The sequence below is a fragment of the Phyllostomus discolor genome, chromosome 7, assembly GCF_004126475.2.
Source record: "Phyllostomus discolor isolate MPI-MPIP mPhyDis1 chromosome 7, mPhyDis1.pri.v3, whole genome shotgun sequence".
In the NCBI taxonomy this organism is placed as follows: Eukaryota; Metazoa; Chordata; class Mammalia; order Chiroptera; family Phyllostomidae; genus Phyllostomus; species Phyllostomus discolor.
In genome coordinates, this window is record NC_040909.2 from 85,655,946 (window position 1) to 85,681,962 (window position 26,017).

The 26,017-nt window shown below is 38.3% G+C and overlaps 1 protein-coding gene across 1 annotated transcript; it reads left to right on the forward strand.

Annotated features, from left to right (window-relative positions):
• Window positions 1–21,531: 21,531 nt before the first annotated feature.
• On the forward strand, window positions 21,532–24,697 carry LOC114502025 (hsc70-interacting protein-like). The gene is given in 2 exon segments (XM_036031078.1): window positions 21,532–22,085; window positions 22,088–24,697. Coding segments are annotated over 2 exon segments (1,083 nt in total). The 5' UTR covers window positions 21,532–21,598; the 3' UTR covers window positions 22,684–24,697.
• The last annotated feature ends 1,320 nt before the right edge of the window (window positions 24,698–26,017 follow it).

A 26,017-nucleotide genomic window follows, 5' to 3' on the forward strand; every position in this document is an offset into this window, starting at 1 on the left:
GACCAGTGTATCCCACTGCTGGGATTAAACCTTAAGAATCCTGAAACACCAATTCAAAAGAATCTATGCACCCCATTGTTTATAGCAGCATTACTTACAATAGCCAAGTGCTGGAAACAGCCCAAGTGCCCATCAGTAAAAGAATGAATCAAAAAACTCTGGTACATTTACACAATGGAGTTTTTTTCTTAGCAGAAAGGAACAAGGAGTTCCTCCCCTTCCAAACAGCATGGATGGAACTGGAGAGCATTATGCTAAGTGAAATAAGCCAGGTAATGAAAGACAAATATCATAAAGGTATCACCTATAAGTGAAACCTAATCCATAAAACAAACAAGTGAGAAAAATATAACCAGAGACATGTATATAAAGAACAAACTGACAGTGACCAGAGGGGAGGGGTGAAGGGGAAGTCAAGGAACATGTATGAAGGACTCATGGACAAGGATAACAGGGAAGGACTGAATATGGTCAGGATAGGGGAGAGTAATGGGGGAAAATGGGGACAAGTGTAAGTGAACAATATAAAAAAAAATTTAAAGAATTTAAAGAAAAAGACCACAAAGGAAATAAACCTTAAAACTCATGTTCCTAAAATAGCTTTTCAGTTGAAGAAAAATACTACTACTGGGGAAATCTAACAAGACAAATTGAGGGTATTTTTTTATTTTCTCATCGGCACCAAAAGAAGAACTTGAGGAAGATTAAGAAATGCTTTTTTATTCTTAACTGTTAACTTTCATTACAAGATTCCTACACATCAGTCTAGAAGGAGTGGGATAGATATCATCAATGTACCAAGCAATATAAAACCAAGACGTAAGCTTTTGCCAAGCAAAACAGAGTTTAGTTGCACAAAACAGTTTCTGTGTGCCCTGGGCATTTTTTTATGCACATTATCTCATTCCACAAAGAAAGGTATCATAGGGATTTAATCACTATTCCTCCATCATATGTATGTTTTTAGAGAGCCATTTTTTTCATAGTTTCTACTTCTGACATCTGTTCATCAGACATATCATGAATGCAGATATTAACTAGTAACTGTAAGTAGTATGTCAACTTCTCCAATGCAACCAACTTCAATTTAAAGTATACGGAAGTCATGCAAAACAGAAGTCCATTGAGGGTGAAGTTACATGCACACATGTAGTGCATTTGTGGAGACTTCACCAGAGGTATGAAAACCAAACATAGATTAATGGCCATGGTTACCTGGATATGGCAAAAAAACACCTGAATACAGCAAAGTCCCCTCAAAAAATTAGATATGAAAAACCATATAAGATACCTTCATATTTATATAAACAAAAATAAGATTTAAGCTAATGATAAAAAAATGTGGCTTAGGTAAGATTTTGAGGACTCATTGCCAGGGTATTGGTTGAAGGGAATTAACATCTAGCTTCTGGCTATTCATGAGTAAAAGTAATTATGACCATTTGCTGATATGAGAACCATTTTCTGACCTAGGTAACATTTACTTGTTAAGAGGGAGTTTCTAAGACTTAATGAAAGTCACAATAATGTTCCCAGGAAAACATCTTCAAGCAGTAAGAAATCATGTCAAAAACGGAGTATCCTCAGATCTTCTATCATGTTATTGATAGTCTAAGTAATTATGACTTTAGAGACTCAGCATGTTAAAAACAAAAACAAAAACTTTGGCTAAAACAATTATCCCAATTTTGAGGGAGTTTTAGCTTTGTTTTGGGGAAGAAAACCCACAACCTTGAAGCCCTATCCTTGATACCTGCTTTGTATTAGGGTTTTAAGTGTCCTGTACCAAAGATTACCCAACCTAAGGGGAAAATTTTCTAGGCAGTCACTTTTGAGATGTCTTTAAGAGATAGATATGAATTTGTATTCAAAAAATATAACACAGCTAGTCACAATTGATGGAACCCTTTAATTAGAAGGGCCCATTTATTTAGGGCTTAAGGTATTAACAATCTCCTTTTAATTTGTAAAATACCACCGAGAAAGAGAACTTATCATCTCACAGTTCATTATCAATTATGAGGTAATTGAGGGGGTAGAAAACAGCACTCATATGGCACCCAGACAAATTTCAACCACTTACACATATGCTTCCCCTTGCCTTCCTTTTTGATGCAAATGTATATCGATTTATAATATAAATAGTAATAACTATCAACATCAGACTCTGAATTTTGTCATGGCTTAGCTCATTTAATACAATTCACATTCTTAGGAGGTAGGCATTGTTTATTCCCATTTTAGATCTGAAGAAACTAAGATCTGAGGTCAACTACCAAGATGATTTTCTGCCCCCATGGGTTCCCTGAGCACCCCCTGGAGGCCACTATGGGCAATGGTCATATTGTGGTTTGGGTTCATCCAACCAGACAGATTGCCTAAAGGCAGAAGCAACTCATTCTCTTATGTGCCCAGAACATATACCAAGGTATTTAAATATAGTTGCTTCTCAATAACTGACACTCGAACACACAACATGTATTGGTGGTTGGATAGAAGTGGAGGGGGACAGAGAAGAATGAGTGTCAATCAGCCAAAGTTGAGATTAGAGTATTGTGGGGGTTTTTTTTCCCACCAGAGCTCTTTCTTGTACTTTCTATTTAGTGACACTGAGGCAAACACTCCAGAAGACCACCCAGATTTGAATCACAACTCCACTGCTTGCTTGCTCTGTGAGCTTTGGTGAGTGACTTAACATTTCTAAACCTGTTTCCTCATTTATAAAATTGTGATATAACAGTAGTACCTGCCTTTTGTAACACTGAGAGGATAATTTGATAATCTAAGCTAAGCTTTTAATACCATGCCTAGCCAACCAGCCTATTTTAACTTTCAGATAATCAGAGCTTCAGGGCCACCTTTTTCCAATAGTATCTTATGCTGCCATGTTTTTGCTTATTTCCTCTTCTATGACTAAAGGGTTTTCTGGTGAGACATTTTCTCATCAAGATTGAAAGTGAGTCCCTGGCTGGCGTAGCTCAGTGGATTGAGCGCAGGCTGGGAACCAAAGTGTCCCAGGTTCGATTCCCAGCCAGGGTACATTCCTGGGTTGCAGGCCATGACCCCCAGCAACCACACATTGATGTATCTCTCTCTCTCTCTCTCTCTCCCTCTCTCTCTCTCTCTCTCTCTCTCTCCCTCCCTTCCCTCTCTAAAAATAAATAAATAAAATCTTTAAAAAAAAAAAGAAAGTGAGGTTAAAAGTAACTTCTCGAATGTTGAGCCCTGGCCAGTGTGGCTCAGTTGGTTGGAGTGTTGTCCCACAGATGGAAAAATTGTGGGTTCAATCTCCAGCCAGAGCACATTTGAAAAGGCAACCAATTGATGTTTTCCTCACATAGTCTTTCTCTCTCTCCCCCTTTCTCCAAAAAAAAAAAAAGCAATGAAAAAATATCCTCAGATGAGGATAAAAAAAGTAAGTAAATTTGAAAAGATGGAATTGGTTGGTAATCTATCTCTCTGGCCATGCTGAGAACTATCTCCACCTAATAAAATTACCAGAACATAAGTGATTTAATATCAAGTAAAATCCACCCAATAAAAATGCAAATTAGAACTCCAACCACATTATCTTTATGTCCCACAATTTGTTAGTCGGAAAAATATCTACTCATGGGTGTTCTGAACATGGGTCTTCAAATAGAGTTCCACTCAGTACAACTTACTTCACCCAGAAAAAATTAGAGAACTCACTTTTACCTTGTAAGTTCTAGGGAGATTGGGCTCTTGGTATCCCAGTCTTACTATTCCTACCATTGATAGTACAGACCAAATAGAAACTACAAAATAAAGACAGTTGATCAAGTCAACTAGGTTTGTAGAGACAGCCGCAATGAATGCTATGGTAATAAGCAAATATAAACAGGCAGGCACAAATATTACCTATATTGAACAACAGAGGCAGTTGACCTCCTGGCCCTCAATATATGTTACTCTCAATGACTGGAACACATTAATCAAAAGGTTGCTAAATAATGAGGCAGAAATATCAAAAGGAACAACCCATGTTAGTTAAGGGATAACAATATTCACCTATGTGGTGGTCACAGCATCTGCAGAAACACAGGAATACACAAAAGGAGATATATGAACAAAGAGCAGCTAATGATAAATGTTGACAAATTACTTCAAAAAAATGCAGACAATTTAAGAAGTAACAAAAACTGAGTGTTGTTTAATTTCACTGTTTGTGTCCTTATTTCATACAAGACACCTTATGCATGTGTCCATTTTAACCTGTCACAGGATCATAAATGGTTATCATCTTTATATGTCTTTCCCAAGAGACCAGGAACTCCACTTCTTGAGGGAGAACTATTTATTTCTTTTCATTCTTTAATGATTAGATTTATTTATTTTAAGTACATTTTATTATGCTATTACAGTTGTCTCAATTTTTTCTCCCCCCTTTATACCCCTCCAACCTATACCACCCCCACACGCTGCAGCATTCCCCTCACCACAGTTCATGTCCATGGATTCTAAATGTAAGTTCTTTGGCTTCTACATTTCCTATATTATTCTTAACCTCCCCCTGTCTAATCTGTGCCTACCTATTCTGCTTTTTATTCCTTTACCTTTTCTCCCATTCTTGACGCATGCCCACCTACCTGCAGTGAGCACAGAACACTGTGGATGGTTCATCGAAACATGAGAAAAACATACACAGAGACAAACAGGTCCTGTGGGGGAATAGGAACAGAAGGGTCACTCCTCACGTGGGGAGCGCCTTGGCCACCCTCCCTCCTGGAGGGTGCCATGGCCACTCCCTCTCATGGGGAACACCCCCTGTCCATCCATACCCAAGAAGATTTTTATTGAGAAAACAGACTTGGTTTGTGGATTCACAGTCTAGCAGAAAAGATCAAAGATGTAGGCAACTTACAAAGCTGGGGACAGAACTCCTGCTGAGATTCTGGGCAAGGTTTGTGGTCTTTAACATATGAAAGAGCTACAGGTTCCAAAAGTTTCCTGCCTGTGCTTTTAAATTCCAAGATAATAGCATCCTTCAGCAAACAGATCTCACAGGATCTTGCATATTCTATGTCCCAGGCCTGATTATCCCGGGGGTGGTCTTCCGTTTCTGGTCTGGGCTGTTTCGCCCCTGCAGGCCTGAGAAGACAAAGGCAGCCAGGAGACTTGGATTTCTCACATACAAGAGCAAAGACTCAGCCTTTGAAAAAGCCAAGGGGGCAGAGGTTGATGTTGCTCACTCCTTCATTTCCACAGCCCCTTCTCTCAGGGCATTCCCACGTGATTGTGTCTGTCTTAGATTCATACTCTTTCTTAGAGAATTGTTACCCGTCATTGACTGCCAATCATGCAAGGGAAATAAATTTTGTCTCCTTAGTGGCTCCTGGTCTGGAAGTCTGTCACTTAGCCTAAGTCATGGGGGATTACAGCTTCCTGAGACCAGGCAGGGCATTCCCCAACACATTCTCACTCTCCCCCTCCCTGCTGATAAACCTCCATGTGATCTCCATTTCTGTGATTCTGTTCCTCTTCTAGTTGTTTGCTTAGTTTGCTTTTCTTTTAGTTTTTTAAGTTCAGTTGTTCATAGTGGTGAGTTTGTTGTCATTTTATTGTTCATATTTTTTATCTTCTTTTTCCTAGACAAATCCTTTTAACATTTCATATAAAAAGGGCTTGGTGATGGTGAATTCCTTTAACTTGACCTTCTCTGGGAAGCACTTTATCTGCCCTTGCATTCTAAATTATAGCTTTGCTGGATAGAGTAATCTTGGATGTAGGTCCTTGCCTTTCATGACTTTGAATACTTCTTTCCAACCCCTTCTTGCCTGTAAGGTTTCTTTTGAGAAATCAGCTGAGAGTCTTATGAAACCTTCTTTGTAGGTAACTATCTGCTTTTCTCTTGCTACTTTTAAGATTCTCTCCTTATCTTTAATCTTGGGTGACTTAATTATGATGTCTCTTGGTGTGTTCCTCCTTGGGTCCAACTTCTTTGGGACTCTCTGAGCTTCCTGGATTTCTTGGAAGTTAATTTCCTTTGCCAAATTAGGGAAGTTCTCCTTAATTACTTTTTCAAATAATTTTTCAATACCTTGCTCTTCCTCTTCTTCCAGCACTCCCATGATACGGATGTTGAAATGCTTAAAGTTGTCCCAGAGATTCCTATGCCTTTCCTCATTTTTTGCATTCTTGTTTCTTCATTTTGTTCTGGCTGAATGTATATTCCTTCCCTTTCCTCCAAACCATTGATTTGAGTCCCAGTTTCCTTTCCTCCACTGTTGGTTCCCTTTAAATTTTGCTTCATCTCACTTTGTGTAGCCTTCATTTCCTGTTCATTTTGCCATTGAGCTCAATGAATTCTCTGAGCATCCTAATTAGCAGTATTTTGAACTCTGCATCAGATAGGTTGTCTGTCTCCTTGTCACTTAGTTGTTTTCCTGGAGTTTTAATCTGTTCTTTCATTTGGGTGAAATTTTTTGTCTCAGCTCACCATCTGGGTAAATGTTTAACTCCTTGGTTGTTGGACTTCCATGAAAATATTTTCCTGGCAGTTCTGATTGTTCTTTGTTTTTAAATTCATTGTTATCTTATTTTTTTGGTTGTGTGAGGAAGCAAAGTGTGTCTGCCTATGCCTCCATTTTGGCTGGAACTACAAAATGATCCATTTCTTTTTTATAAAACTAATATTATACTTCACTCAGTGATGGACATAGTGTCAGTTTTCAATAATACTGCAAAATGAATTGAGTTGTTGAGTGGATGATTGAATTCATGTGTATTTTCTAAAATTAGTTTGTGGAGTATTGATAGTTTCATCAGAGTCAGTTAAGCACAGTGCAACACTGCTGAACTGGAATGAGACTTATAAAAGTCCCATGTCACATGCAACTTGGCATGTGAAACAGAAATAAAGATGAACCAGGTGACAGAAAATAGAGTATACCCAGGTTAAAATGTGTATGACATTTGGGTGCTTGTCTAAAAGAAAGACCAGGTTCTCAACTGGATATGACCTGTCTCCTGATGGGTGCTTTGGCAATGTTTGGAGATGTCACTAAACAATCACCAGAGGACAGGACAGATCCCACAACAAAATATTGTCTAAGGCTGATATTGAGAAACCCTACTATAGACCAACATTCAGAGAATGTTCCAAGTTTGTTAGTTAAAGGTGAAGAGGTCATATGAACATTAGTTCAGTATAAGTCAGTATATATAAAAAGCACCAATGAGGAAAAGCATGCATTGCTTATGAGAATCTATCTGAATCCAATTCATATGGCATAGAAAGAAGCTAACACAGCTCATTCATACACAGAGAAAAAGATTTTGTTTTCCAATGGTATGAGTCTGGTGGGGAGAATCCATTGGGGTTCTGCTCTAGTGCCAAGACTGGTTTCCAGGGGAGCCACCAGGACATCACATACTGACACACAACAAAAAGTACAACTCTTTCAGTATGACAAAATCAAAATGTCATCATGGTTCTCCTTTTTTAAAAAGTACATTATATTAACTATGCTATTACACTTGTCCTGTTTTTTCTTCCTTTTATTCCTCCTTGCCCTGCACCACCCCCCCCTTCCATCAGCATTCTCCCCAATTAGTTCATGTCCATGGGTCATACACATAAGTTCTTTGGCTTCTACATTTCTATACTATTTTTAACCTCCCCTGTCTATTTTATACCTACCATTTATGCTTCTTGTTCCCCATAGCTTTCCCCCCATTCTTCTCCTTCCACCTCCCCACTGATAACCCTCCATGCCATCTCTATTTCTGTGATTCTATTCCTGATTTAGTTGTTTGCTTAGTTTGCTTTTCTTTTAGTTCTTTAGGTTCAGTTGTTGATAGTTGTGAGTTTGTTGTCATTTTACTATACATAGTTTTTTATCTTCTTTTTCCTAGATATGTCCCTTTAACATTTTATAAAATAAGGGCTTGGTGATGGTGAACTCCTTTAACTTGACCTTATCTGGGAAGCACTTTATCTGCCCTTACATTCTAAATGATGGCTTTTCTGGTTAAAGTAATCTTGTATGTAGGTCCTTGCCTTTCATGACTTCAAATACTTCTTTCTAGACCCTTCTTTCTTGTAAGGTTTCTGTTGAGAAATCAGCTGAGAGTCTTATGGGACCTTCTTTGTAGGCAATTTTCTCATTTTCTCTTGCTGTTTTTAAGATTCTCTTATCTTTATCTTGGGTAATGTAATTATGACATGGCTTGTTGTGTGCTTCCTCAGGTCCAACTTTTTTGGGACTCTCTGGGCTTTGTGGGCTTCCTGTAAGCCTAACTTCCTTTGCCAGATTGGGAAAGTTCTTCATTATTTTTTCCAATAAGTTTTTAATTTTTGTTCTTACTGTTCTCCTTCTGGCACCCAATAATTTCGATGTTGGAACATTTAAAGTTGTCCCAGAGATTCTTAAGCCTCTCCTCATTTTTTGCTTATTTCTTCATTTTGTTCTGGTTGAATGTTCAATTTCTGCTTGGACCTGAAATGTTCCTTCTCATCCAGATCATTGATTTGAGTCCCAGTTTACTTCCCTTCACTGTTGATTTCCGTATATTTTTATTTACTTCACTTTACATAACATTCACCTTTTCCTCTATTTTGCAACCACTTTCAACCATTTCTGTGAGCGTCCTGACTACCAGTGTTTTGAACTGTGCATCTGATAGGTTGGGTAGCTCTTTGTCTCTCAGTTGTGTTTCTGGAGTTTTGATTTGTTCTTTCATTTGGGCCATATTTCTTTGTCTTGGCACACCTGTTATATTTTAAGGGGTGGAACCTTAGGTATTCTCCAAGGCAGAGCAGCCCATGTCACTGTATTGTGGCTCTGTATATGAGGGAGGGGTCAGAGAGGGAACAATGTCTCTTCCTTAACCATTGGCCTACTTTTAGTCCCTTCTTCAACTACTCACAAGCAAATTGTGCCCTTCTTGAGCTGATTCCCAGGTGGTTGGGTTTGTGTAGTTCTAGGACCCTGTGAATCTCTCCAATGAATTCTCCTGTCAGGCTGGGAGTTTCTTCCACTACTGCAACCCCCACAGGTTTTTACAGCCAGACGTTTTGAGGCTTTCTTTTCTCACACTGGAACCTTGGGTGTAGCAGTCTCCCTTGATCCCCAATTGTTCCTCCCAGTTTATCCACATAAAAATGTGGGACTTCCTGCCACCACCTCATCCACCTGGTCCTCCAGCTGCCACCTTGCCACCTTCCTTTCCACTCTGGCTGCTAGTGTCTGCCCCTCCTACCAATCTGGATGAATGTTTCTTCTTTAACTCCTTGGTTGTCAGACTTCAATACAGTTCAATTTTCTGGCAGTTCTGTTGTTTTTTGTTTTTATATTTGTTGTTGTCCTTTTGGTTTTGCAGGGAGGCAACGTGCATTTACCTACACTTCCATCTTGGCTGGAAGGCTTTGAGTTCTTAAAACTCTTTATTTTTAAGCTATTTTAAACTAGCATGAAGTGCCATTTTCACTTTTTCTCTTTAATGCTATTCTATAAAATTGGGTCTTGTTTTAAAGTATTTCCTGTCTTAGTGTTCATTTCAAATTAGGTGTTGTTGGTTGTTCCCCCTGGATGCCCATGCCTCCCCACAGTTTTCACTTTCAGACACATTCCTGAAGTGCCTTTTCCTAGGAATGAAGCCATCCTCCTTTGGTTTCTCAACATACATTCCACAAACCTGGCTGATCTTAAGTACAGAAGATTTCAGTTCAGCTCTGCTACATAACTTTTATCTTTACCCACAAACGATTTTTTTTCCTTTTTATTCCCTTCTTTATGTAACTTATTTTCTTTTAATCAGCCACGTTATTTTCTTATAGAAATTACATTAAATGATGGGGGACCCACCAAAAATGGAATTATCTTCTGGAGGGTGGACCACTTGTAGCACAGGCTTCTCCCACAAAATGAGTGTTCTAGGAACCAATCTGTATCTGTGTACCAGCTGGCATTGTTGTAAAAGGCTGCATTCAACTTCAGTAAATTTTTAGAAGATTTTTTCAATGCCCATTTCATTTTTAAAAATATTTTGTTATGTTATTACACAACAAAATTTCCCCCCTAAGCCCCCCTCCATCCAGTACCCCCATTTCCTCCAGCAATACCCCTGCCTTAGTTCATGTCCGTGGGTCTTGCATATAAGTTCTTTGGTTTCTCCATTTCCTATACTATTCTTAACATCCTCCCTGTCTATTTTTGTACCTACCAATTTATGCGTCTTTTAAAAATATATTTTATTGATTATGCTACTACACTTGTCCCATTTTCCTCCCTTTATTCCCCTCCACCCTGTACACACCCTCCCACCCACATTCCCACCCTTTTGATCCGTGTCCAGGGGTCATACATATAAGTTCTTTGGCTTCTACATTTCCATACTATTTTTAACCTCCTCCTGTCTATTTTGTATGTACTATTTATGCTACTTATTCCCTGTACCTTTACCACATTCTCTCCCTCCAACTCCCCAATGATAGCCCTCCATGTGAACTCCATTTCTGTGATTCTGTTCCTGTTCTAGTCCTTTGCTTAGTTTGGGGGATTTGGTTTTGGGGTTTTTTTGTTTTTGTTTTTTCTTTTTTTCCTTTTTTTTTTTAGGTTAGGTTGTTAATAGTGATGAGTTTGTTGTCATTTTACCGTTCATATTTTTTTATCCTCCTTTTCTTAGATAAGTCCCATTTATTTATTTATGTATTTATTTATTTTACACTTTTCTTTTACTCCCATCACAACCCACCCACCCAGCCCTCCCCTCCTGCCTCCCATTTCCACCCACTCCTAGTTATTATCCATGTGCCCTTTATACTTCTTTGTGTAAACCCTTCCCTTTTCTCCTGAAATTCCCTCTCCTCTGCCCTCTGAACACTGTCAGACTGTTCTCTATTTCAGTGTCTTTGACAATATTTTGCTTGTTTCTTTGTTTTCTTATTTAGGGTCCTGTTAAAGGTGAGATCATATGGTATTTGTCTTTCACTGCCTGCCTTATTTCACTTAGCATAATGCTTTCCAGCTCCATCCAAGCTGTTGCAAAGGGTAGGAGCTCCTTCTTTCTTTCTGCTGCATAGAATTTCATTGTGTAAATGTACCATAGTTTTTTGATCCATTCATTTACTGATGGGCATCTAGGTTGCTTCTAACACCTGGCTACTATAAATTGTGCTGCTATGAACATTGGGGTGCATAGGTTCCTTTGAATTGGTATTTCAGGGTTCTTAGGATATAAATCCTAACAGTGGAATTGCTGGGTCAAAAGGCAGATCCACTTTTAGTTTTTTGAAAAAATTCCACACTGTTTTCCATAGTGTTTGTACCAGTCTGCAGTCCCACCAACAGTGCACTAGGGTCCCCTTTTCTCCACAACCTCTCCAACATTTGTTGTTGGTTGCTTTGTTTATGATGGCCATTCTGACTGGTGTGAAGTGGTATCTCATTGTAGTTTTAATTTGCATCTCTCTCATAGCTAGCGATATTGAGCATCTTTTCATGTGTCTCTGGATCCTCTGTATGTCCTCCTTAGAGAAGTGTCTGTTCAAGTCCTTTGCCCATTTTTAAATTGGGTTGCTTGTCTTCTTAGAGTGGAGACATGTAAGTTCTTTATATATTTTGGAGATTAAACCTTTGTCTGAGATATCATTGGCAAATATGTTTTCCCATACAGTTGGTGCTCTTTTTATTTTGATACTGTTTTCTTTAGCTGTGCAGAAGCTTTTTATTTTGATGAGATCCCATTTGTTTATTCTTTCCTTTATGTCCCTTGCTCTAGGGTACGTATCAGTAAAAAGGTCGCTGTGTGAAATATCTGAGATTTTCCTGCCTATGTTCTCCTCTAGGACTTTAATGGTGACATGGCTTATATTTAAGTCTTTTATCCACCTTGAATTTATTTTTTGTGTATGATGTAAGTTGGTGCTCGAGTTTCATTTTTTTGCATGTAGCTGTCCAATACTCCCAACACCATTTGTTGAAGAGACTGTTTTTACTCCATTTTATATTGCTGCCCCCTTTGTCAAATATTAATTGGCCATAGAGACTTAGGCTTATTTCTGGGCTCTCTGTTCTGTTCCATTGGTCCACATGCCAGTTTCTATGCTAGTACCAGGCTGTTTTGATTACAGTGGCCTCGTAATACAGTTTGCTATCAGGTAGTGTGGTCCCTCCTACTTTGTCCTTCTTTCTCAAAATTGCAGCAGCTATTCGAGGTTGTTTATGGTTCCACATAAATTTTTCAAATGTTTATTCTATGTCTGTGAAATATGCCATTGGTACTTAAATAGGTATTGCATTGAATCTGTAAATTGCTTTGGGTAGTATGGACATTTTGATGATGTTAATTCTTCCAATCCATGAACACAGTAATGTTTCCATTTGTTTGTGTCTTCCTTGATTTCTTTCTTCAGTGTTGTGTAGTTTTCTTTATACAGGTCTTTTACTTCCTTGGTTAGATTATTCCTAGGTATTTTATTGTTCTTTTTGCTACATCAAATGGGATTTTTTTCTTTATTTCTGCTTCTAATTGTTTCATTTTTGGTATACAAAAATGCCTTTGATTTCTGGATATTGACTTTGTATCCCACTGTTTTCCCAAATTTGTTTATTAGATTAAGCAATTTTTTTGTGGAGTCTATAGGATTTTCTATGTACACTATCATGTCATCTGCAAACAATGACAGTTTTGTTTCCTCCTTTCTGATTTGGATGCCTTTTATTTCCTTTTCTTGTCTGATGGCTATGGATAAAACTTCCAATACTATATTGAATAGAAGTGGTAAAAGTGGACAACCTTGTCTTGTTCCTGACCTTAGTGGAAAAGATTATAGTTTTTCCCCTTTGAGTATGATGTTGGCTGTAGGTCTCTCATATATGACCTTTATGATGTTGAGGAATGCTCCCTCTATTCCCACTTTGCTGAGTGTTTTTATCATAAATGGGTGCTGTACCTTATCAAATGTTTTTTCTGCATCTATTGATATGATCATGTGGTTTTTGTCTGTGCTTTTGTTTATGTGATGCATTACATTTACTGATTTGCGAATGTTGAATCATCCTTGCATCCCTGGGATGTATGCCACTCAGTCATGTTGCATGATCTTTTTTATGTATTGTGGGATGTGGTTTGCCAATATTTGTTGAGGATTTTAGCGTCTATGTTCATCAGTGATATTGGCCTGAAATTTCTTTCTTTGCTGTGTCTTTATCTCATTTGGGGATTAGGATGATGCTGGCTTCATAAAAAGAGTTTGGGAGTCTTCCATCATTTTGGATTTTTTGGACTAGTCTGTGGAAGATAAGGGTTAGCTCTTCCTTAAATGCTTTGTAGAATTCTCTTGTGAAACCATCTGGACCTGGACTTTTGCGTGTAGGGAGTTTTTTGATTATTGCTTCAATTTCATCTGCTGTTATTGGTCTGTTCAGGATTTCTGCTTTTTACTGAGTTTTGGAAGATAATATTTTTCTAGAAATTTGTCCATTTCACCTAGGTTTTCAAATTTCTTGGCACACAGTTCTTCATAGTAGTTTCTTACAATCTTTTGTATTTCTGTGGTGTCAGTTGTAATCTCTCCCCTTTCATTTCTGATTGTGTTTATTTGGATCCGTTCTCTCTTTTTCTTGATGAGTCTGCTTAAAGGCTTGTCGAGTTTGTTTACCTTTTCAAAGAACCAGCTCCTGGACTCATTGATCCTTAGAATTGTGCTTTTATTCTCTACATCATTTAATTCTGTTCTGATCTTGGTTATTTCCTCCTTCTGCTTGCTCTGGGCTGTCTTTGTTGTTGTTCCTCGAGTTCTTGTAGATGTAGGGTTAGGTTGTTTGTTTGAAATGTTTCTATCTTTTTTTAGATAGGCCTGTGTTGCTATGAACTTCCCTCTCAGGACTGTCTTGCCTGTGTCCCTTAAGTTTTCGGTTGTTGTGAGTTCATTTTCATTTGTTTCCAGAAACCTTTTGATTTCTTCCTTTATTTCATTCTTGACCCATTCATTATTTAATAGCATGCTATTCAATCTCCATGATTTTGAGTGTTTGGGGTTTCTTTCCTTGAGGTTGGTTTCTAGTTTCAGTACTTTGTGGTCACAGAAAATGCTTGGTATGATTTCAATTTTCTTGAAATTGTTTAGGCTTGCTTTGTGTCCTATCATGTGGTCTATCTTTGAAAATGTTCCATGTGCATTTGAAAAGAATGTGTATTTTGCTTCTTTGGGATGAAGGGCTCCATATATATCAGTTAAGCTCATTTCTTCTAGGGCATTATTCAATGCCACAATATCTTCGTTGATATTTTGTTTGGAAGATCTGTCCATTTTTGACAGTGGGGTGTTAAAATCCCCTACTAAAATTGTGTTGCTGTCAATATCTTTCTTGAAGTGCTCTAAGGTTTTCTTTATGTATTTGGGTGCTCCTATGTTGAGTGCATATATATTTACAATGTTTATTTCTTCTTAGTGGATTCTGCCCTTGAGTATTATGAAGTGACCTTCTGGATCTCTTTTTATGACCCTTTTTTTGAAGTCTATTTTGTCTGATATGAGTATTGCTACCCCGGCTTTTTTTTTCCTGTCCATTTGCTTGAAAAATTTGTTTCCAGCCCTTCACTTTTGGCCTGTGTATATCTTTTGTCCTGAGGTTGGTCTCTTGTAGGAACCATATGTGTCTGTTATGCTTTCTTATCCATTCAGCTATTCTATGTCTTTTGATTGGAGCATTTAATCCATTTATATTTAAGATTTATTTCTGATAGATACTTATTCATTGCCATTTTCCTACCTGTGTTTCTGTCTCTCTTTCTCTCTCTCTCTTTTTTCCTTCTTTTCCTGAAAGCAGGCCCTTTAGCATCTCTTGCAGAGCTGGTTTGATAGAGGTGTATTCTTTTAGACTTCTTTTATCTGGGAAGCTTCTTATTCGGCCTTCTATCTTGATTGGGAGCCTTTCTGGGTAAAGTAGCCTAGGTTGGAGACCTCGGATTCTCATTACATGGAATATTTCTTGCCATTCTCTTCTGGCTTGGAGCATTTCCATTAAGAAGTCAGCTTCTAACCTCATTGGGGTTCCCTTGTATGTTACTTCCTGTTTCTCCATTACTGCTTTTAAGATTCTCTCTTTGTGTTGGTATTTTGTCATTTTAATTATGATATGTCTTGAAGTGACACTCTTTGGGTTCCTCTTGATTGACTCTCTGTGTTTCCTGGATTTGTGTGACTTTTTCTTTCATCAAATTAGGGAAATTTTCCATCATTACTTTTTCAAATAGGTTTTCTATCCCTTGCTCTTCCTCTTCTCTTTCTGTTATCCCTATTATACTGATATTATTACATTTCATATTGTCTTCCATTTCTCTTAATCCCTCTTCATTTTTTTTTTGAGCTTCTTTTCTTTTTGTTGCTCCTTCTGGGGGATTTCTTCTACTTTGTCCTGTAGCTCGCTGATCCAATCTTCTGCTTCATCAATCCTGCTTTTCATTCCTTCTACTGTGTTCTTCATTTCAGAAATTGTATTCTTCATTTCCTCTTGGCCCTTGTTGAGAGTCTCTATTTCCTTTTTCATGCTGATGTAGTTTTCAGTGAGTTCATTTTAGCTTTCCTATAGTTTCTGGTAGCTCATTGTGAGCTCATTGAGCTTCCTGACAATCATTGCTTTGAACTCAATATCTGATAGTTGAATTGCCTCTATTTCATTTAGCATTCTTTCTGAGGCTTCCTACTTTCCTTTCATTTGGGGATTGTTTCTTTGTCTTCCCATTGTTTGTGAGACTCTTCTTATTAGCCTCAGCTTCTTAAATTAATCTATTCTTGCTCCCTGGGTTTGTGGTGCAAACTTTTCTGGTAGAACACCAGTGAATTTCAGTGGTGAAGTCGCCTTGATCTCCTGAGCTCACTGGTCTTGGGCTGTCACTTAAGTTGGCTCTGTGTTTGTCTGTGGGTTTTGATTGTTATTGGATCTTTCTTTGGCGGTTCCTTCCCACCAGCTGGTTAAATGGGGGTCACTCTGTCCACCTCCTCTTGTATTTTGTTGTGCTGTTGAGGGCAGGGTTTTTTGAAGCTGGTTCTTCTGTGTGTATGAAGTTTTGAGGATTCTCACTTGCTCTTGCTCAGTTGTTTGTACTGGGTAGTGTCTCTACTATTTATTTGTATTTCCAGATAGGTCCTGGATTGAGGTTTGTGTGGTTTCCACTCCCTCCTTCACCTTCTTCTGTTGTTTTCTGTTAGTGGTTCCTTTGTTGTTGGGTTTCCTCTTCCAGTGGCTATCCTGGCATTCACCGCTTCCACCTACACTTTTTTGTGATCCATTGGAGGTTGAAGGCAAAATGGTTTAAGACAGCAGGAGAGAATTCTATGATATTTACAGTAGCAGCCAGAAGAGAAGAGATAGGAGATCTTTTGGCTATGTATAGTATTAACTGTGATTTTCCACCCAGCTAGCTGATTTTTAGAAAGGATGGAAAGAAGATAAGACTCTTGTTGGGAAAGGAAGGATTGTGAGTTGGATCTAAAAAGCAGTGAAGTTGTGGAAGGTCAGATTCTGAGGTAAGGTGAGAGTAAAGGATAGTAAATAGATGTAGTGTGTGAGAGAATAGAGTTAACCACTACAGTAATTGAGTTCAGGAAATTTTGAAGTGGGCTAAGATCTGGGAAGGGTGTTGTGAAGTATTTACAATTGCATGGAATAGAAATTATTTACAATAATATTAGAGCAACAATCATATGACAGAATCTATGAGATCTAGGTAACAAGAATAGGGAGTATAGAACCTTGAATAGTGTGCTAATGGGACACAGGTGAGGTGAAGGACAGTATATTAGCAATACACTATAAAAGAGATATCAGGGGAAACCTGTCAAGTGATACAATATACCAGCCTAGCAAAGCATACTATACAAGAAAAGAGGAATATAAAAATATTATTTAAAAAGATGTAAGATTAATAGAAAAATAATAATAATACAAATATGCAATAACTTGCAGGTTCTCTAATAGCAGAGCGAAATTTTTCTCACTCTCATAGCTATTGTGATTCCCCTTCTTTGAGTTCAACTCTGGTCTTTTCACAGATCCAGGTTTTAGTCCTACTTTTAAGTATTTAAAAAATAAAAATAAAAAAGGCAGACAAAGGAAGGAAGAAGAGATAAAATTGGAGGAAAGAAAGGAGGAAGGAATAAAACAAGAAAGCAGGAAAGAGAGGAAAAATAAATTAAAGAGAATAAAAATAATAAAAATTAAAAAATTAAGAGTTGTTTAACAAAATAGAATAAAATTAAAAAGTCTCTTGGTTTCAAAGTGGCCAAACCAGTTTTTCTGGTCTTGCTGGCTGTGGCAGGCTGAGGGGTGATTGGTATGGCTTTTCTTCCTTCAGAATCAGCACTGGGTCAGTGGTGTGCACTGTCTGGGGAGCTATGGTGGCTTCTGGCCCCTGCATCCTGGGTGTGGGAATCAGGTCTTTCTGCAGGGTTACTGCTGGGGTGCTGCGATGCACTCCTAGGCATGAGCGTGAGCATGCCCTCAGCCAATGGCCTCACCCTTCCCCGCAGTATGGGAGTGCGCAGGTCCTCCACACAAGCACAATCCTCTGTGCAAACTCTGGATCTCTGGATCACTGCCTGGCTAGGTGGCAGGGAGGCCGGCAATTGGTGTAGGAGAATTCCCCAAACAGTGTCTGTCTTTTCACTCCTTCCTCTTGAGAAATTCCTCCTATTCAAGCCTGCTGCTCCACACCTCAGCCTCACTTCTCCCGCATCCCAACTCTCCAGCCAGACTGGTGACTGTGGGGGTCAGGGCATGTTGTACAACCCAACCCTGCCAGGGGTGCTCACAGCTCTTGTGTGTTTGCTAGCAACTGAGTTCCTCTTGGTGCCACTCAGACCGTGTTTGGCTGGTTGGCTGAGGAGGGAGCAGTTGGCCCGGCTCTCTCCCAAGGACTCTGTGGCGAAACCAAACTGGGTGCTGGGCCTGGGGCTGCAGCCCCTCAACCCCACACTGGTCCCTGGGACCCTACCATATTGCAGCACTCCTCTCACTGACTGGTTTTTCAGTTCCACCACAATCCTTGGTCCCCTATTTTCACATGTGCTGAGGTGTGTTGGTTGCTTGCTCCTCCACTCCGTAGATTGGCTAGGATTCTCTCCCGTGTGCAGAGGGAAGTCAAATGTGCTCCTTCTTACTCCAAAGCCATTTTCCTCCCCCCAGATAAGTCCCTTTAACACTTCATATAATAAGGGCTTGATGATGACGAACTACTTTAACTTGATCTTCTCTGGGATGCATTTTATCTGCTCTTCCATTCTAAATGATAGCTTTGCTGGTTAGACTAATCACGGATGTAGGTTCTTGCCTTTCATAACTTTGAATACTTCTTTCTAGCCCCTTCTTGCCTGCAAGGGTTCTTTGGAGAAATCAGCTGATAGTCTCATGGGAACTCCTTTGTGAGTAACAGTCTCCCTTTCTCTTGCTGCTTTGAAGATTCTCTCCTTATCCTTTATCTTGGCTAATGTAATTATGGTGTGCTCCTCCTTGGGTCCAACTTCTCTGGGACTCTCTGGGCTTCCTGCACTTCCTGGAAGTCTATTTCCTTTGCCAGACTAGGGAAATTTTCCTTCCTTACTTTTTCACATAAGTTTTTAATTTCTTGCTCTTACACTTCTCCTTCTGACGCCCCATAATTTGGATGTTGGAACGTCTAAAGTTGTCCTGGAGGTTCCTAAGCCTCTCCTCATTTTTTGAATTCTTGTGTCTTCATTCTGTTCTGGTTGACTGTTTATTTCTTCCTTTTGGTCAAAACCATTGATTTGAGTCCGTTTCCTTCCCTTCACTCTTGCTTCCCTATACATTTTCCTTTATTTAACTTTGCACAGCCTTCATTTTTCCTTCTATTTTGCAACCATACTCAACCTATTCTGTAAGTACTCTGATTGCCATTGTTTTTAACTATGCATCTTATAGGTTGGTTCTCTGTTCATTACTTAGTTACATTTTTTTGGATCTCTGATCTGTTTTCATTCAGGCCTTTTTTTTTTCTTTTTGCCTCAGCATGCCTGTTACACAGTAAAAGACTGAGCTTGGTATTCACCAGTGCAGGGCAACCTCCTTGCTGTGTTGTGGTGCTGCATGTGGGGGAGGGGTCCAAGAAGGAACAATGGCACTTGCTTAGCTCTCCAAAGCAGTTTTCAGTCACTTCTGCTAAGCAAATTGTGCCCTTCTGGTGCTAATTCCAAGGTAGGTGGTTTTGTGTTCATTCTAGGACCCTGTGAGTCTCTCCAGTGAACTCTCCTGTGAGGCTGGGAGTTTCACCCACTGCCTCAACTTTCAGAGGTTTTTTTCAGTCAGTTTTGAGGTTTTATTTCCCTGTACTGGAACCCTGGGTTGTGCAGTCTGCCTAGCTCCCCAGTTGTTCCTCCTCATTTATCCACACACAAATATGGGACCGACAACTCCCCCTGGCACCACCTCACCCAGTTCTGCAGCTGCCACCTTTCTGAGAGTCCTCTCTGCCTGAGTGCTCATCTCTGCCCTTCCTACTGGTCTGGATGAATGTTTTTTCTTTAACTTCTGGGTTGTCAGACTTCCAAACAGTTCAATTTTCTGGCAGTTCTGGTTATTTATGGTTTTTAAACTTTTTGTCCTTCTTTTGGTTGTGTGAGGAGGCATGGTGTGTCTACCTATGCCTTCATCTTGGCCAGAAGTCATCAATACCTATTTTATGATGTGTGACTTATGACCTCACCTACCCATACCATCCTGAATGTTTGACCAAACATGAACAATTTTGACCAAAATGTCATGACCACCATGCCCCACCTTCCCTATTCACATGATCTTGCCCCTAGCTACTTTTTTTGTTCCCCCTATGAAAAAAAAAAAAGTGCTCAAAGGAAAACATTTTGCAGCCCTGGCTGGCGTAGCTCAGTGGATTGAGTGCGGACTGGGAACCAAAGTGTCCCAGGTTCGATTCCCAGCCAGGGTACATGCCTGGGTTGCAGGCCATAACCCCCAGCAACCGCACATTGATGTTTCTCTCTCTGTCTCTCTATCTCCCTCCCTTCCCTCTCTAAAAAAAATAAATAAATAAAATCTTAAAAAAAAAGAAAAGAAAACATTTTGCCAGTGTGGAAGAAGTGAAATATAGAATAGCAAAAGCACTAAAAGGCATCAAAATCAACTAGTTGAAAAGTTTTGAACAGTAGAAAAACATCTTGATAGGTGCAGGGCATCAAATGGAGAGTACTTTGAAGGTGACTGAAATTTAAACATGTAAAAATAAATACATAATTGTTTATAAATAAATTCCAGGTTTTTGTGATCCCTCCTTATATATGCTGTGTAAAAAATAAACTAAGTAGCATGGAAACACATGAAGTAAAAAATAAATGCCCCTCTCCTTGCCAACCCCTCATTCACATATCCCAGATATAACTACTGTTAACAACTTCTTGGATATTTTTCCAAGAATTTTCATATGCATATATAAGCATCTGTGAGGTTATGTGTATATACATGCTTGTGTGTGTGCATACAGGCTTCTTTTTAAACTTTTCAATATATATTGATATTAGTCCAGGCATAACAGACATCCCAACAGCTCCATGAATATTTTTCTGTCTGCACGAATACCATGAACCTGCCTGGTCTTGAAGGGTGCAACACAGTGGATTTTTAGCTTGTTTTCACTTTGTTGCTAATATAAGAGGTGCTTCAATGAACACACTTGTGCCTCTAGGTTCTATGTAGTTGTGAAATTTTCCTTTTAGTATAAATTCTTAGAAGAGGGACCAGTGAGTCAAGAGGTATACATATTTTTAAAAAGTAAGACATCACAAAATTATCCTCCCAAAATGATTGAGCCAATTTCCAATAAGAGATCCTAACATTTCTACACCTGGTTGGCCATTTACTAGTAGGCTGCTTCCACTCAGGAAAACTTTTCTGGCCTCCCTCTCCCATACAATTTACCTACTGTCTTAGATTATCTTTGGCTATGACCACATTCTCTTGTTTTAACTGTAAAACGCAACCCCCAGGAATACCAAATAAGAGGCTCCAAGGGCAGTGTGTTCACAGGGTGGCAATAATGTTGAAGTCCTCAGGCAGAAAAGGCCAGGAACAGCTCTGTACTGTGATATTTTCACATACTTTATTTTAGAGGGACATCACCCTCCTCTCATGCAGAACTTATTCTTAAGGAAGGATACTTTTTTCCCCAATAATCCATGCAAAAAGAGGACAGAGTTCTGATACTGACACAAAGGAAAACTTCACATGACTAATGTCACGGGTTCTTTTTCTATGTAAACCATAGAATCTAATATGAATCATAGCCTAAAATAACTTTTTTTCAATGTCCATCAAATAAAATGTAGCATTTAATTCACACTGCTTCATAAATACTCTATATTCCTTTGAAACTTTTCATGTGTTTTAAATATTTCCATTTGATTAAAAACATTCACTCCTCAATTCTTAAAATTTCTTAATTTGGGAATCTATGTCTAATGCTTTTTTTTCTGTTACATAAATTATGCAATTCATTAAGGGAAATTTGGCAAATTCAATAAAGAATAATGCAGCCCCCTTCCACACAGTCACGCCGAGTTAGCAATCTTAGCCGCACGTGCTGCATCCCACCACTTCCCAGCATGGATCCCCGCAAAGTGAGCGAGCTTCGGGCCTTCATGAAAATGTGTAGGCAGGATCTGAGCATTCTTCACACTGAGGAAATGCGCTTCCTGAGGGAGTGGGTGGAGAGCATGGGAGGTAAAATACCACCTGCTACTCATAAAGCCAAATCAGAAGAAAATAAGGAAGAAAAAACAGATAGTAAGAAGGTGGAGGAAGACATAAAGACCGACGAACCATCAAGTGAGGAAAGTGACCTAGAAATTGACAATGAGGGCATGCTTGAAGCAGACACAGATGCCCCTCAGGAAATGGGGGATGAAAATGTAGAGATAACTGAGGAGATGATGGATCAGGCAAATGATAAAAAAGTGGCTGCCATTGATGCCCTAAATGATGGTGAGCTACAGAAAGCCATTGACTTGTTCACAGATGCCATCAAGCTGAATCCTTGCTTGGCCATTCTGTGTGCCAAGAGAGCCAGTATCTTCATCAAATTACAGAAGCCAATGCTGCCATCCGAGATTGTGACAGAGGTATTGAAATAAACCCTGATTCAGCTCAGCCTTATAAATGGCGAGGGAAAGCACACAGTCTTCTGGGCCATTGGGAAGAAGCTGCCCATGATCTTGCCCTTGCATGTAAATTGGATTATGATGATGATACTAGTGCAATGCTGAAAGAAGTTCAACCAAGGGCCCAGAAAATTGCAGAACATCGGAGAAAGTATGAGTGAAAATGTGAAGAGCTAGAGATCAAAGAAAGAATGGAAAGGGTTAAGAAAGCTGAGGAAGAACATGAGAGAGCCCAGCGGGAAGAAGAAGCTAGACGACAATCAGGAGCTCAGTATGGCTCTTTTCCAGGTGGCTTTCCTGGGGGAATGCCTGGTAATTTTCCTGGAGGAATGCCTGGAATGGCAGGAATGTCTGGGCTCAATGAAATTCTCAGTGATCCAGAGGTTCTCGCAGCCATGCAGGATCCAGAAGTTATGGTGGCCTTCCAGGATGTGGCTCAGAACCCAACAAATATGTCGAAATATCAGAGCAACCCAAAGGTTATGAATCTAATCAGTAGATTGTCAGCCAAATTTGGAGGTCAAGCGTAATGCCCTTCTGACAGATAAAGCCCTCGCTGAAGGAAAAGGAAATTGGATCACTCAATGGATGTCACAATAATACAAACCAGTGTACCTCTGACCTTCTCGTGAAGAAAGCTGGGGTGCGTTGAAGAGAATCCCTACCCCTCCGCCCCACATGCAGCTGTAACATGTGACAGTGGTTTTGCCATTATGGTATTCTTTCAGATAATGTTTTCCTATAAGGAATTACAAAGTTTAAATACTTTTAAATCTTAAAAACATTTAAAAACAAATTAAAAGGGTGTGTTAAACCCTATACTTTTCTTTACTAATCATTTCAGTGTTTTTCTTTTAATTAATTGGACAAAAGATACTTCACTATGGAAGATACACTGCCCAGTTTGAGTGAAATAAAGATTTATTAGTGGGAGGTAAATATAACATTTAAATAGGTAGTTTGAGTTGAATATTATAGTTACTGAGGCATTTTGATTTCTCTTTTTAAATGCTTTATTTTTTAGAAAATGATTTATTTCAATAAAACTACTGGGGCCACCAGTATTGCAATAGGACCTGGGTAGGGACTGGAAGTACCTGGTAGGGCAGCAGCAGTCTTACTACATTTTAAATAACACATACCCTTGTGCAGATGTATTTAAATCTTACACTGTGGTGAAGGGATAATTTTTACAATGCTGCAGTAGAGTCGTATTACTTAGCTCTGTTCTTGTCTGATTACATAAAATAAGTAAAAATGTTTCATATTATTCCTACAAAGGGGAAATAAGGAAATACTTTACTTTTTATACTTCTGTGTTTAAAATTACTTTTTCTGGTCAGAAAATAACACAACTCTTTGTCAGCTTTCTACTTGTTTTTACATTTCCCACCCTTACTCTTTGGCCTAAAGATGGTCCTATTTCACTGGCATCATCACTGCTATCATTCACAGTATAATTGTGCAAACATATTTAATGCTGGGTTTAATGTATAGTGCATATAATGACTATGTAGGGTAATACCCATAACAGCTGTAGTTTTTCTACTTGGCTAAAAGATTTCATATTTAAATACTAGATTTCTACTTCTGAGGAAATTTTACCATATCAAAAGATGTTGAAAGGAGTGATTTCCTTTGATGTTTGGTCGTCTATTTAGGAAATACCAGTAGAGTTTGTATTTGGAGAGAGTACGAGGTTTGAATTGAGATATGTAGAAGGGAACCTAAGTTTTTGATCGAGCATGAATTATAAAATTGATGAGATACATGGTGGTTCTTCAACTACAGTGCTGTTGGTATTATGAAATACTCATTGTTCTTTTCAGCTCTTAAATACTGCAACCTTATTTCCACCCTTCCTTCCTCTCCAGCATAAAGAAAATGATAAATTTTTTGTTGTATATTCAATTCCTGTGTTATATAAGACTAAATACTGGCACTGTACCAGGAATTTTGAGGTTTCTACCTGAAAGCAGTTTTAAGGGATGAGGACCTCTGTACTTGCTTATTTGAAGAATCAGTGCTAGGAGCAGTGAAATAAGTTTTATGGAATACATTTTTGAAATAGCACATATATGAAGTCATAAGTTGATTTTCAGATTCTGACCCTTTGCTGTACACAAGCAGATAGAAATACATCTGTTATATAAGTGAGAAAAAAACTGTATGCTACTTAAGCATAATTTTTAAACCTTTAAAAATACTCAGCATATAACCTAGCATTTGAGCTTGCCAGTGTTCCTTTTGTTAATGTGTGTTCTCTCTCATAATTTCTAATGTACACTGTGAGTAATTCAAGATGAGTTACTTTTGAATTCCTTATTTGATTTGATTTGCTTAACTATATATTATCTAAGTACATTTTAACATTGCAAATACTACCATAAATGGATAAAAGTAAAATTGGTCTTCTGGAAAATGTGTTCTGTGCTTTTAGACTTTCAAGTTCCACAGATGAAAAAATGCTTTCATTTTCATAGAAAGTATCATTTATAAACAAAATGTTCCTTTCCTGTGCTAGTAATGCTATAAGATGGAAAAGTGAAGGAGTTTTTTTCTTCTTAAAAATATATAGTTACTGGATATTTCTAGCTACATTAAAATAAACTATGGTTTTAAACTGGAAAAAAAAGAATAAAGCAAAGTCACTCATAATATCATTCCAACAGCCAATATTTAAGAATATTTAATATATTTCATATTAAATATTTAAGTATTAAATATTTATATTAATAATAAATCATCAAATATTGGTATTAAATATTTAAGAATATTTAATATTCTTCAATACTGACTTTCTCTTTTATATCCTAACAGATTCTGCATTCTCCCTCAGTACTACATTATAAACACTGATACTTTAAGTTTTCATCAAAAATATGATCTTTGAAAAATCTCAGAATGGTCTATTACATGAATTTCCATAAATTACTTATTTATTTCAAATTCATTGAATATTTTAGTGATCTTTATTTTTTGTTCCCATATGTAATGCTATCATGTTTGTCCCTATACATACATTTTGTATGTGTACCCCAATTATTTTATTAATTTAAACTCCTAATACAGTGAAAGGTAGATATTCACATTCAAAAAATTATTTCAGAATTCAAATAAAGTCTAAAGATCATATGTCTAAAAAGTAAGCACACAACCAATTATAGTCAGAACACATCATGGATGTACCACACACGTGACCAAACTATTGTGCGACCCACCAAATGTCTGCCACCATCATGACAGACCAGAGGAGATGTTTGTAATTTGTGAAGCACTGCAAGCCAGAGCATTGGCAAGGCCTATCAAATGCCAGCTTCAATGAACTACAATAAGCAGACATGATGACCACACCATTAATTAACTTTGTAAATTCATTCTCTACAGAAGGAAGTAGTTAATAAATTACTCCTTATCTTATACCATTTAGCATTTGGTTTGTTTGCACAAATATGTAGAATCTTGATTATATTTAGATTGCAGGTTCCTAAAAGTGTACACCATTCCCAGTCAACACTGGTACCATGCTCATGGCACTTCTTACATGGTGGTGACACAAAAAAAGGAGGCCAATGGTGACAGAACTTTTATATTAAAACTCCCTTACATGCCCTCAAGTCCTTCAAAGATTCACCAAAACAGTAATAGTTACTCAAAAGATATCAGCTCAAAAGGTACTGGAAGATTGTTTATCTCAGAAGGTTTATTGCTTGTTTGAGGAAATTGCTAGTCATCCATGTTCCCTGTTTTTCATTTCTTCTCAAATTTCTTCTTATTCCTTTGATCTGTTATTCATTTCTAAATATATGTAAGTTTCTTTAAGATTTTTTTTATTCTTTAATTCTTTATTCTATAATTAAAGCC